Source organism: Heterodontus francisci, chromosome 12, assembly GCF_036365525.1.
Source record: "Heterodontus francisci isolate sHetFra1 chromosome 12, sHetFra1.hap1, whole genome shotgun sequence".
Taxonomy (NCBI): domain Eukaryota; kingdom Metazoa; phylum Chordata; class Chondrichthyes; order Heterodontiformes; family Heterodontidae; genus Heterodontus; species Heterodontus francisci.
The window spans coordinates 70,921,809-70,934,948 of NC_090382.1; the positions used below are offsets into that span (position 1 = coordinate 70,921,809).

A 13,140-nucleotide genomic window follows, 5' to 3' on the forward strand; every position below is an offset into this window, starting at 1 on the left:
ACAGAATTCTTGGCTTTCATATATTTCTCAACCTAATGTAATTCTCCCTATCTTGGATCTCCCCATCTGCCTCACTGTTTACAGAAAACTGACATTTCAAATTAAAATGGGTCTAGGAAAGAATGATTTCAATCTTGCACTCATTATACTAATGCAATATGTCTTAAGATCTCCAAATTGTAGTGAAATTTCACAATTTATGTGAAAAGAAACTGAGTGCCTAATTTAAAAACCAGTTCCCAGAGATTTTTTGTGTAACTGTTTTCTCTGAGCTGGATTGTAGTTTCTCTGATTTTTCTTTAAATTCCAGAGAAGATCTCACTGAAGGGAAGAGTCACAACACTGAAGTTAGTAAAAGAGCCCTTTCTGAAACTTTGCAGCATGCAGATAGTTTGGAAGACAACGATCAGCTACTTTCACTACATAATTGTACCTCGGAAGTACTGAAAATTCATTTGCATCAGAATGTTGAAAATGTAAGTATAACACAAATCTGTGACAATGAGTATAAAGGATCTGAAGTTTGAAATTGCATTAAATACCCTGTCAGCATCTTACCTTTGGAAAGAGCAGCTCAATATAATAAAGATATTGTTTGTCTCCAGGGTCAGAGATCAATCTTAGGAGGTGAATTACTGCCTCTGGAGGCAAAGTGCAGCCAGAACCAAAGGCTTCGATTTTATTCTGGCTATGGGCAGACTGAGAGCTCAGGCCCAGAATTAATATTTCCACAGTACTGACTTATGCAAACTTTGTTCGAATATGGGGAAGTTCACACACCATTCAAATTTAATTTTTGTTGTCTTAGATATACGCAGTAGTTGTATAACTTGCTCGAACATAGGAGCAGGAGTAGGCTATCCAACCCATCGAGCCTGCTCCGCTATTCAGTACGATCGTGGCTGATCATCCACTTCAATGTCTTTTTCCCACCAAAGTGGATAACCTCACATTTTTCCACATTGTATTCCATCTGCCATGTTCTTGCCCACTCACTAAGTCTTTCCAAATCCCTTTGAAGCTGCTTTGCATCTTCCTTACAACACACATTCCCACCTAGTTTGTGTCATCCGTGAACTTGGAAATACAGCCTGCCAACGTGAGAATGACCCGTTTATTCTTACGCTGTTTTCTGCCTGTTAAATCCTTAATCCATGCCAGTGTATTACCTCCTATCCCATGTGCTTTAATTTTGCTAACCAGCCTCCTGTGGGTGACTTCATCAGAGGCCTTTTGAAAATCCAAATGTGCTAAGTCCACCGACTCCCCTTTATCAATTCTGTTAGTAGCATCCTCAAAAAAACTCCAACAGGTTCATCAAACATTTTTTCTCTTTCATAAAGCCATGTTGACTGTGCCCAATCAGCTCATTATTATCCAAGTGTCCATTTATCGCATCCTTTAGAATAGATTCTAGCATTTTTTCCAACAACTGATGTAATTCCCTGTTTTCTTTCTCCCTCCCTTAAATAGTGGGGTGACATTTGCGACCGTGCAATCTGCAGGAACTGCTCCAGAATCTATGGAATTTTGGAAGTTAATCAATGCATCCACTATCTGCATAGCTACCTCTTTCAACACTCTGCGATGTAGATTGATTCTAGAAATGAGCGGTTTGTCTTATGAATAAAGATTGAGCAGTTTAGGCCTTTACTCTCTAGAGTTTAGAAGAATGAGAGGAGATCTAATTGAGGTATACAAGATGATTAAGGGGATTGACAAAGACGTAGAGATGATGTTTCCTCTGGTGGGGCAATCTAGAACAAGAGGTCACAGTTTTAGGATAAGGGGTAGCAGATTTAAAACAGAGATGAGGAGAAATTACTTCTCTCAAGGGGTTGTGAGTCTGTGAAATTCACTATCCCAAAGTGCCGTAGATGCTGGGACGTTGAGTAAATTTAAGGAGGAGATAGACAGATTTTTAATTAGTGAAGGGTTATGAAGAACTGGCAGGAAAGTTGAGTTGAGGCAGAGATGAGATCAGCCATAATCTTATTGAATGGTGGAGCAGGCTCGAGGAGCTGAATTGCCTACTCCTGCTCCTAGTTGTATTCTTATGATCAGGTCCTGCGGACTTATAAACCTTCAGCCTCATTAATTTCTCCAATACAACCTTCTTAATACTAATTTCCTTCAATTCCTCATTTCCCCCTAATCCCTTGGATCTCTAATTCTGGGAGATCTCTTGTATCTTCCTCAGTGAAGACAGACATAAAGTAATCATTTAGCTTCTCTGCCATTTCTCTATTCTCCATTATAAATTCTCCTGACTCTGCCTGTAATGGACCCACATTTGTCTTGGCCAAATGTTTCCTTTTATGAACCTATAGAAGCTTTTATCTGCAGTATAAACTGGATAAGTTCACACTCACCAGGAATTGGATTATGATGTGAAGTAGCTCCTGTAATATCACTGAAATATAATTGCATTTTGTACTTGATTTTGAAAGAAACAAATGAAGCAAAATTCTCCAGTTTGGCAGAAGAATTTAACTTTTATTTTAAATGATTTAAGGATATCTTAATGTAAATAAAAGCTGTTCTAGCATAGAAACTAAGCATTTTGAAATCAAGTAATTTCTGAATATGCATAACTTTAAATGGTTAATCAGGGTAATTTCAGTTTTGGCTTATGCAGACAGTAGACACCATTTCAAACATCTGATTTCACTTCTTGAGCTGCAGTGGCATATTAAAGATTGGATTTTACTGGGAATTGCAGTTATAATGTGCTATTCTGATCATGGTGTTTCTTTGTTTTGCCTTACAACCTGTTTACCAAGTACGACCTTAACATGAAACACAAGAGTTTTTCCATTCTGTAACAGTGGTTAAGTGCTTTGACCAGTCTATCCTTGGCCCTGTCCTATTTCCCATCTACCTGCTGCCCCTCAAAACATCCAGTTCTGCATGTATGTTGATACCCATTTCTATCTCTCTACCTCTGACGGTCCATCTACCGACTGTGTTGTCAGAGGAGTTGCAGTTTCATACAGTTAAAGTTTGGGAAGACCAGCAGTTTCTTCAGCCCTGGCACAAACTTAATTCCCTTGCCACCGATTTTTCTGTTTGTTCACCATGGCCAGTTACTTGGGCTGAGCCAAACTACTTATAACCTTGCTGTGCTGTTTGACCCTGAACTGAGCTGCTGGCCCCATATTTGCTCCATCCCAAATATGATCTAGTTCCACTACTGTAACATCACTTGTCTCAATCCATGCTTCAGCTTTCTATTGCAGAAGCCCTCACTGTTCATTTATTGCCCCCAGACTATACTATTCAAATGCTTTCCTGGCTGGCTTCCCATTTTCCACCTTCCATAAACTTGAGCTGATGGAAAACTCTGCCAAGATCCTAACTTGCACCAAGACTCTATCACCCATGACCCATGTGTTTACTGGCCTTCCTTGGCTCCCGGTCAACTTGCGATTCGGTTTTAAAATTCCCATCCTCCTATTCAAATCCCCCTGTGTGGTCACCGCTTCCTATCTTCACAATCTCCTCCAGCCCAGAACCCTTGGGGAAATCTGATCCGCCAACTTTGGCCTGTGGCGCATCTTCCACTTCCTTCATCTCTCCATTGGCGGGCGTGCCTTCAGCTATCCAGGTGCTAAGCTCTGGAATTCCCTTTTCTAAACCTCTTCGTCTCTCCACCCCTGTCTCTCCCCTATGTGCCCCCCCCCATGTCCCTCCTTTTTAAAAAAAAAACTGCTTATAAAACCTACATCTTTGACCAAGCATCTGGTCACGTCCTAATGTCTCCTTTTGGCTTGGTGTCAATTTTTGTCTAGTGCTTCTGTGAAGCGCTTGAGTCTTTTACATACATGTTAAAAGTACTATATAAATGCAAACTATTTTGGTTAGGTTGGTTATCATATACAAAGAGTTGCTTATGAACCAAAACCTGTGTCTTTATTCTCTGCTGTGCATTATGATGTAGCATACTCGGGTTTAACATTTAGCCCTGATTCAGTGCAAAAGGAGATGGTGGCGTATGGGTAATGTCACTGCACTTGTAATCTTGAAGTTCACAATAATGCCCTGGAAACATGGGTTCAAATCCCAACATGGCGGCTGCTGGAATTTAAATTCAATTGGTTAATAAAAATTCAATTAACTAATAAAATCTGGAATTGAAAGCTAGTCTCGGTAATGGTGCCATGAAAATGTCATCGATTGTCCTAAAAACCCATCTGGTTCACTAATGTCCTTCGGGGAAGGAAATCTGCTGTCCTTACCTGGTCTGGCCGACAGGTGACTCCAGACCCACAGCAGTGTGGTTGACTCTTAACTGCCCTCTGAATTGGCCTAGCAAGTCACTCAGTTATCAAGGGCAATTAGGGATGGGCAGCGAATGCTGGCCTTGCCAGTGCCACCCACATCCCTTGAAAGAATGCTTTTTTTTAAAAAAAAAAGCACTTGCTCAAGAGTACGTGGAGTGTCACTACCTCGGAGGAGAAACAAATGTTGTTACAGCACTGTAGAAAGACTGAAGTACCTTTTTTCTGATTTATTTACATGTAAAACGTTATATTGAAACAAAAGCACGTAGTAAGATTTAACCAAATTTTTATTTGATGATTAAATTGGTCTTTATGATTAAAATTCAAAAGCAATCCAAAGTCCATGCAGCCTTTCTCACCTAAATTGGGAACCTTGAATGATGGTACATGGTGTGGGATAGTGAATTGCACAGGATTACTGATTAAGCCCCTACTGACACATCATTAGAGAAGCCAACAGTAATTCAAGGCACTGGAGACATTTTAGGTTACATGTGTGTTCTTCCTTGGATGTTGCAATACAACTGTTTTGGATGCTACATTTTGTTTGAACTAGCCATGAAAGCAACTTTGATATCTGTGACAATGTGCACCAATTCTGAATCAAACTTTATAGTGGGTTTCCTGATGGCTAAGCAATTCTGGAACACAGGCATAATTGAAAATAACACTCTTATCTATTCTAATGAAACTGGCATGGAATGATATCCTTTCTTCAAAGAATTAGTTGATTAATTATGGATCAAAACCTACTGGAGCTCTGAAGCAGACAATCTCAGAGCAGCCATTATACTTTTCCAACGAACTGCTTGGACTTCAGGTTTCCAGAACTTTAAAATGAAAAACACGACTCTCAGGAGAGAAACTGTATCTTTATCAGTCATTTTCTGGGTAGACTTGATTTCTGTTTTTGTAAATTTGTAGGTTGTGGAAAACTTGTCGCTCCCCAGGATTCTACTTCTGGATATACCTGAAGAAAGCTTGGACAATGAACCAATTATAGATGAAGAAAACAATATTAAAGCAGAAAGGTAAGTAGTGGTGGAACTGCTTGCCATTTAAAAATATCGCCATTTAAATTCAGATAAATAAAATACAGAAATGAAGTAGATTGGAAATACAGCTAAAACTAGACTCTTGGCCTTCTACAATTTGGGTTTTAATATGCAATCATTCTAAGCTGGTAATATAGAAAATACTCTGATATTAATTATATGTCAAATTAGGTACTAATTATATTCATGTGGATAATTGGGGACTCAACTGTGCTCATTTATGGAGGAGCAGGCTGAAAGAGGGGTAGTTGGTTGGAGGTGTGTCTCTGTAAAATAAAAGCTTAAGTGTATAAAGTCTAGGCTCCATTGTTCTATCCTTCATCGCCTAGCTATCTGTTCTCATGTGTGAGGCTTGTTTAATTGAATTATCTCGATCTAATGCGGGAGTGGAATAAGAGCGTATGAACATAGGAACATGAATGGGCCATTTAGCCCCTTGAGTCTGTTCTGCCATTCAATGAGATCACAGCTGATCTGCGATCTAACTCCATTCACCCGCCTTTGCCCCATATCCCTTTGACTGAAAAATATCTGTTGATATCTGATTTATAATTTACTGCACTCCTTCCAAGCCAATATATCCTTCCGAAGATGTGTCCAGAACTGCTCTCAGTACTCCAGGTGTGGTCTAACCAGGGCTTTGTATAGCTGAAGCATGACTTCTATCCTCTTGTTTTCTAGTCCTCTAGATATAAAGGCCAGGATTCTATTAGCCACCTTGATTATTTTCTCTACCTGTTCACAACATTTTATTGATCTATGGACTTTGAACCCCAACTCTGTTTGGACCTCCACTGTTCACAGCATTTTACAATTTAGAAAATATCATGTTCTAACTTCTAGGTCCAAAGTGGATGACTTCATACTTTCCTACATTGAAATCCATTCGCCACAGTTTTGCCCATTCACTTAATCTGTCAATATCTCTGTAATTTTATGCCTCCATGTACAATGCATACAGTGTCTCATATCTTTGTGTCATGGGCAAATTTGGATATGTGACTCTGTATTCCATCATCTAACTTATTAATAAATATCGTGAATAGTTGAGGACCCAACACCGATCCATGTAGAACACCACCAGTCCCATCCTGCCAATTAGAGTACCTGCCCATTATCCTTGCTCTGTCTCTTGCCACTCAGCTAATTTCCTAACCAGATCAACTTTAGCTAACAATCTCGAGCGACTTTATCAAATGCCTTGTGGAAGTCCATATAAATAACAACCATAGACATTCTCCTGTCCACTACGTTAGTCACCTTTTTAGAAAATTTAATCAGGTTCGTCAACCATGATCTGCCCTATACAAATCCATGCTAGCGGGCTCTGATCTGTTGAAAATTTTCAAGGTGTTCAGCCATCCTATCCTTAATTATATATTCTAGCAACAGTTGTTTTCAGATGGCATCTGTGTGCATCACTGGCAACTTTCAGCCATTTTAACTTAAAGGGTTCAAATGGTCATCAGACTGACAAATGGACTGTTCGTAGACTCTGTCAAGAGATCAGCTGGTGTTGTGTAACTGTATATTTATTCAAAAAGAGTAAATGAGCACAACTTCCAGCAGTAATTGTAGATTTATATTATCAGTGAACCCCAGTGGATAATTAGAATTTCAATTTGATAGCATCCTTAATTTCCTTAGCCACGATTGGTGCATCCTTCTCGGTCTTTTTTTTTTCCTCAATGGAATATACCTTTGTTGAGTGTTGTGAAATATCTCCGTACGTGTCTGCTAGTGCTTCTCTACTGTCTTAATTTTTAAACTTATTTTCCCTGTCCACTTAAGCCAACTGTCTTCATACCCTTGTAATTGCCTTTGTTGAAGTTTTAAGGCACAAGTTTCAGACCCAAATTTCTCGCTTTCAAACAATGTGAAATTCATCATGTTATGATCACTCTTGCCTAGATGATCCTTTAAAAGAGGTCACTTGTTTATTTCATCTCATTACACATTTCCAGTTCTAAAATAGCCTGCTCCCGGGTTGGATCCAGAATGTATTGTTCTAAGAAACTTTCCCTATTATTTCATAACTCTCAACAAAGATGTATTCCATTGAGAAAGAAAGATTCTGAAAAGGATGCACTATCCATAGCTAACTTTTGAAGTTAAGGATAGTATCAAATTGAAGGGAAAGGCGTACAATACTGCAGATTAGTGGTAGGCCAGAAGATTAGGAAAATTTTAGACAGCAGCAGAGGGTAACTTTTTTTTTTTAAAAAGAGGGAGAAATTAGAGTATAAGAATAAACTAAAGAAATATAAAAACAGACAGTAAAAGCCCCTACAAATATATAAAAAGGAAGAGAGTAGCTAAAGTAAGCGGTGGTCCCTTAGAGGATGAGACTGAGGATTTAATAATGGGAAACAAGGAAATGGCAGAGACTTTGAACAAGTATTTTGTATTTGTCTTCATAATAGAAGCCACAAAGAGCATCCCAAGAATAGTAGAAAATCAGGAGGTAAAAGGGAGGGAGGAACTTAAAACTATTACTAGAGAAAAAGTACTAGGAAAACTATTGGGATGAAAGGCTGACAAGTCCCCTGGACCTGACTGACTCTATCCTAGGGTCTTAAAAGAAGTGGCTGCAGAGAATATGGATGCAATGGTTGTAATGTCCCCAAATTTCCTATATTCTGGAAAAACCCCAATGGTTTGGAAAACTGTAAACTGTAAAACTGTAAGTGTAACACCTCTATTCAAGAAAAGGGGGAGACATGAAAACAGGAAACTATGGACCAGTTAGCCTAACATGGGCGGCGCAGTGGTTAGCACCGCAGCCTCTCAGCTCCAGCGACCCGGGTTCGATTCTGGGTACTGTCTGTGTGGAGTTTGAAAGTTCTCCCTGTGACCGCGTGGGTTTTCGCCGGGTGCTCCGGTTTCCTCCCACAGCCAAAGACTTGCAGGTTGATGGGTAAATTGGCCATTATAAATTGCCCTTTAGTATAGGTAGGTGGTAGGGGAATTGAGGGAAGGTGGGGATGTGGTAGGAATATGGGATTAATGTAGGATTAGTATAAATGGGTGGTTGATGGTCGGCACAGACTCAGTGGGCCAAAGGGCCTGTTTCAGTGCTGTATCTCGACATAAATAAAAAAATGTCATTGCGAAAATGGTAGAATCCATTATTAAGGACATTTAGAAAATTGTAATGCAATCAGGCACAGTCAACATGGTTTTATGAAAGGGAAATTGGGTATTTGACAAATTTATTAGAGTTCTTTGAGGATGTACCAACAAGGTGAATAAAAGGGAACCAGTAGTTGCAGTGTATTTGGTTTTCCAGGCATTTGATAAGGTGCCACATTAGAGGTTACTACTCCGACACAAATAAAGAGCTCATGGGGTTGGGGGTAATATATTAACATGGATAGAGAACTGGCTAATTAAGAGGAAACAGATAGTTGGGATAATTGGATCACTTTCAAGTTGGCAAACTGTAAGTAGTGAAGTGCCACAGGGATCATTGCTGGGGTCTCAACTATTTACGATCTATATTAATGACTTGGATGAAGGGACTGAGTAAATTGTAGCCAAATCTGCTGATACAAAGATAGGTAGGAAAGCACATTGTAAAGAGGATACAGTGTCTGAAAATAGGTTACATGAGTGGACACAAAAATTGGCCGATGGAGTATAATGTGGGAAAATGTGAAGTTGTCCATGTTGATGGGAAGAATAGAAAAGCAGAATATTATTGAGAGAGATTGCAGAATGCTGCGGTACAGGGGGATCTATGTGTCCTTATACATGAATCACAAAGTCAACATGCAGGTACAGCAAGTAAATGGAATTTTGGCTTTTATTGCAAGGGGGATGGAGTATAAAAGTACAACTGTACAGGGCATTGGTGAAACCACACCTAGAGTACTGCATACAGTTTTGGGCATCTTAAGGAAGGATATACTAGCATTGGAAGCAGTTTAGAGAAGGTTCATTAGGCTGATTACTGGATGAAGAGGTTGTCTTTATGAGGAAAGGTTGAGCAGGCTGGGCTCATTGGAGTTCAAAAGTATGAGAGGTGATCTTATTCAAACGCATTAGATTCTGAGGGGGCTTGACAGGCTAGATGCCGAGAGGTTGTTTCCCTTCGTGCGGGAATCTAGAACGAGGGGGCACAGCTTCAGAATAAGAGGTCTCCCATTTAAGACAGATGAGGAGGAATTTCTTCTGAGGCTCGTTAATATTTGGAATTCTCATCCTCAGTGAGCAGTGGAGGCTGGGTCACTTAAAATATTCAAGGCTGAGTTAGACAGGTGACAAGGGAGTCAAGGATTGTAGAGGGAAGGCAGGAAAGTGGAGTGAAGGCCCCAGTCAAATCAGCCATGATCTTATTGAATGGCAGAGCAGGCTCAAGGGGCCAAATGGCCTACTCCTGTTACTTACGATCTCATGATCTCTGCAACCTCCAATCTTGTTCTCCCAATCCTGGACAGCCCACTTCTATCTCCTTCCCAAGGTCCACAAACAGGACTGCCTCAGTAGACCCATCGTTTCAGCATGTTCCAACCTGACAGAACTGACTTCTTCCTGTCATAGAATGGTTACAGCACAGATGGTGGTCATCCAGCCCATTGTGTCCATGTTGGCTCTTTGCAAGAACAACTCGCATAGTCCCTCTCCCCAGCCTTTTTCCCTGTCACCCTGCAAATTTTTTCTCCTCCTATAAGTATCCAGTTCTCTTTTGAAAACCTTGATTTGAATCTGCCGCACCACACTCTCAGACAGTGCATTCCAGATCCTAACCACCTGCTGCGTTTAAAAACAAAAGGTTTTTTCCTCATGTAGCCTTTGCATCTTCTGCTATTCACCTTAAATCGGCATCCTCTGGTTCTCGACCCTTCTGTCAAGAGGAACAGTTTCTCCTCTACTTTGTCCAGACCCCTCATGATTTTGATCAATTCTATGAAATCTCCTCTTAATCTTCCCTTCTGCAAGGATAACTGCCCCAGCTTCTCTAATCTGCCCACGTAACTGAAGTTCTCATCCTTGGAATCATTCTTGTGAATCTTATCTGCACCCGCTCTAATGCCTTAACATCCTTCCTAAAGTGTGGTGCCCAGAATTAAGTGGGCAGACAGTGGCATAGTGGTAGTTACTGGACTTGTTATCTAGAGACCCAGGCGAATACTCTGGGGTCATGGGTTCAAATCTCACCACAACAACTGATGGAATTTAAATTTAATTAATACATTCAATTAATAAAAATCTGGAATTGAAAGCTACTCTCAGTAGTGGAACTACCATCGATTGTTGTAAAAAAAAAACCCATCTGGTCTACCTAGGTCCTTGAGGGAAGGAAATCTGCTGTCCTCTCCTGGTCTGGCCTATGTGACTTCAGATCCGCAGCAGTGTGATTGAATCTTAACTTACCTCTGAAATGGCCTAGCAAATCACTCAGTTGTACAAAAATTGAAAAGGAATAAAACCGCACGAAACATCCAGCACGACAACGGCAAACCCAGCCCTTACTCTGCAAAGCCTTCCTTATCTCCATCTAGGGGATTGTGCCAAAATTGGGAGAGCTGTCCCACAGACTGGTTAAGCAATAGTCTGACATAGTCCTACTCATGGGAAAATACCTTTACATCCAATGTCCCATACACCTCAGTCACCATTCCTGGATATGCCCTGTCCCACCAGCAGGGCAGACTCACCAGTGATGGTGGCACAGTGGTATGCAGTCGTGAGGGAGTTGTCCTGGGGGTCCTCAACATTGACTCTGAACCCTAGGAAGTCTCATGGCGGCAAGTCAAACATGGGCACAGAAACCTCCTGCTGATTTACTACCTACTACCCTCCCTGAGCTGATGAATCAGTACTCCTCCATGTTGAACACCACTGGGAAGAAGCACTGAAGGTCGCAAGGGCACAAAATGTACTCTGGGTGGGGAACTTCAATGTCCATCACCAAGAGTGGCTCGGTAGCACCACTACTGACAGAGCTGGCTGAGTCCTGAAGGACATATCTGCCAGACTGGGCCTGTGGCATGTGTTGAGGGAACCAACAAGAAGGAAAAACCTACTAGACCTTGCCCTCGCCAGTCTACCTGTTGTAGGTGCATCTGTCCATAACCGTATTGGTAGGAGTGACCACACACAATCCTTATGAGAACAGTGTCCCGTCTTCACGCTGAGGATACCATCCATTGTGTTGTGTGGCACTACGACTGTGCTAAATGGGATAGATTCAGAACAGATCAAGCAGCTCAAATCTGGGCATACATAAGGCGCTGTGGACCATCTGCAGTAGAATTGATTCAACCACAATCTGTAAGCTCATGACCCAGCATATGCCTCACTTTGCCATTACCAATGAGCCAAGGGATCAGCCCTGGTTCAATGAAGAGTGCAGGAGAGCATGCCAGGAGCAGCATCAGGCATGCCTAAAAATGAGGTGTCAAACTGGTGTTACGGCCGCCTGGTGCGATATGGGTGGTTCCCTGTGTTCAACTCCCCAATTGACTAGCAAATGTTTCGTTATTAGGGTTTAATCCCTTGGTGTTTTAGTTTTCAAGTAAACAGACAGCAGCAGATTTTACTGAACAGAAAATCAATTGTTGATCAATACGCATTATTCTGAAATTTTCTCAACCACATCCACTCTCATTCGCTCACACACATGCAAGAAGAGACGGACAGAGAGGGGGAAAACAGGTGGGTGACTTTTAATGGGGGGGGGGGGAGGTTATGATAAAGCTATTGAGTTCTCTTGGAAATCAAGTTCTCTTTGGTTGCAGGCCTGAGATGAGTGTAGATTTCTCTCGATTGAAAGTGCAGTTGAAGTTGGTAGGCCACTTCTGGTTCACTACTGTCTAACATGGATGCAGGATTTTACAACAGGGCACTTGCATTCTGGCTTGCTGGAACACAAGCTGCCAGATGTTGCTGCTCTTTCGCTGTCTTATTCTAGGCTGCCTTTTGATTAGGTTGCGTTTGCCAACAACACAACCACTAGGTGGCGTTGTACCAGCACATGTGCAAACGCAGTCTCTTCCACTAAAACGTCACTGACTGCAACGTTCAGGCAGCTGCCAGGATTAAAGATGGTGCTGCTCAATTTATCGCAAAAAACAAATACAACCCAAAAACCCCCTCAGTGGCTTCCATCACTGCCTCTATCCCACCCCCAACAGTCCCACGCGCCCTCCTGCCATTGCACTTCTCTTTGCCACTCCTTCCTGCGCCCGTCTTCTCGCCGTTCACTGCCAGCTGCATTCCCTTAAGCACTCACTACAGCCTCGCCATTTCTTCTCCCCCAACCCCCCCCACCCCCCCCTCCCCAAGCCACTCGATCCAGACCTCGCCACTGCTCCCCCTCCCCTCAGCCAATTGTTCCCCGACCCTCGCTTCCTGCTGTCCGGCCGCTTGCTCCCCACATCGATGCTCTCCCCGCCCACCCCCCCCCCACAAGCTCCTACCTCTAGACCGCGCCACTTGCCTCCTCTTGGGCCACTTGCTCCCACGTTCAGGCAGCGCGCGGAGAACGATCAAAGAAGCTAGGTGGGCCGTGAGGGGTGACGTAGGAGGGAGTGGCCAATAGGGAAGCAGCACGGCCCAGCGCCTGTAAGGGGGGGGGCATGGGTAGTGAAGAGTGGGGAGCAATCGGCTGAGGTGAGAGGGGGTGGGCAGTAGTGAGGTCTGGAGCAAGCAGCTGAGGGGGGTGGGGGGGAAGCCGCGGGGAGCGGGAGCAAGCGATGAGGCCTGGAGTGAGTGGCCAATGGGCCTGAGAGTCGCGCAGTGGAGAGAAAGTGAGTGGTGGGGAACGAGCTCCAGCCTCAGGAAATTTCCTATAATGG

General features: G+C 42.4%; 1 protein-coding gene across 1 annotated transcript in view; it reads left to right on the forward strand.

The window, feature by feature from the left end:
• The window catches only part of LOC137375707 (protein FAM13B-like), a 214,896-nt gene that overhangs the window by 92,848 nt on the left and 108,908 nt on the right, over window positions 1–13,140 (forward strand). The window contains exons 9-10 of the mRNA XM_068043092.1: window positions 311–476; window positions 5,208–5,314. Coding sequence (XP_067899193.1) covers window positions 311–476; window positions 5,208–5,314 — 273 coding nt within the window. The remainder of the gene's footprint in view (window positions 1–310; window positions 477–5,207; window positions 5,315–13,140) is intronic.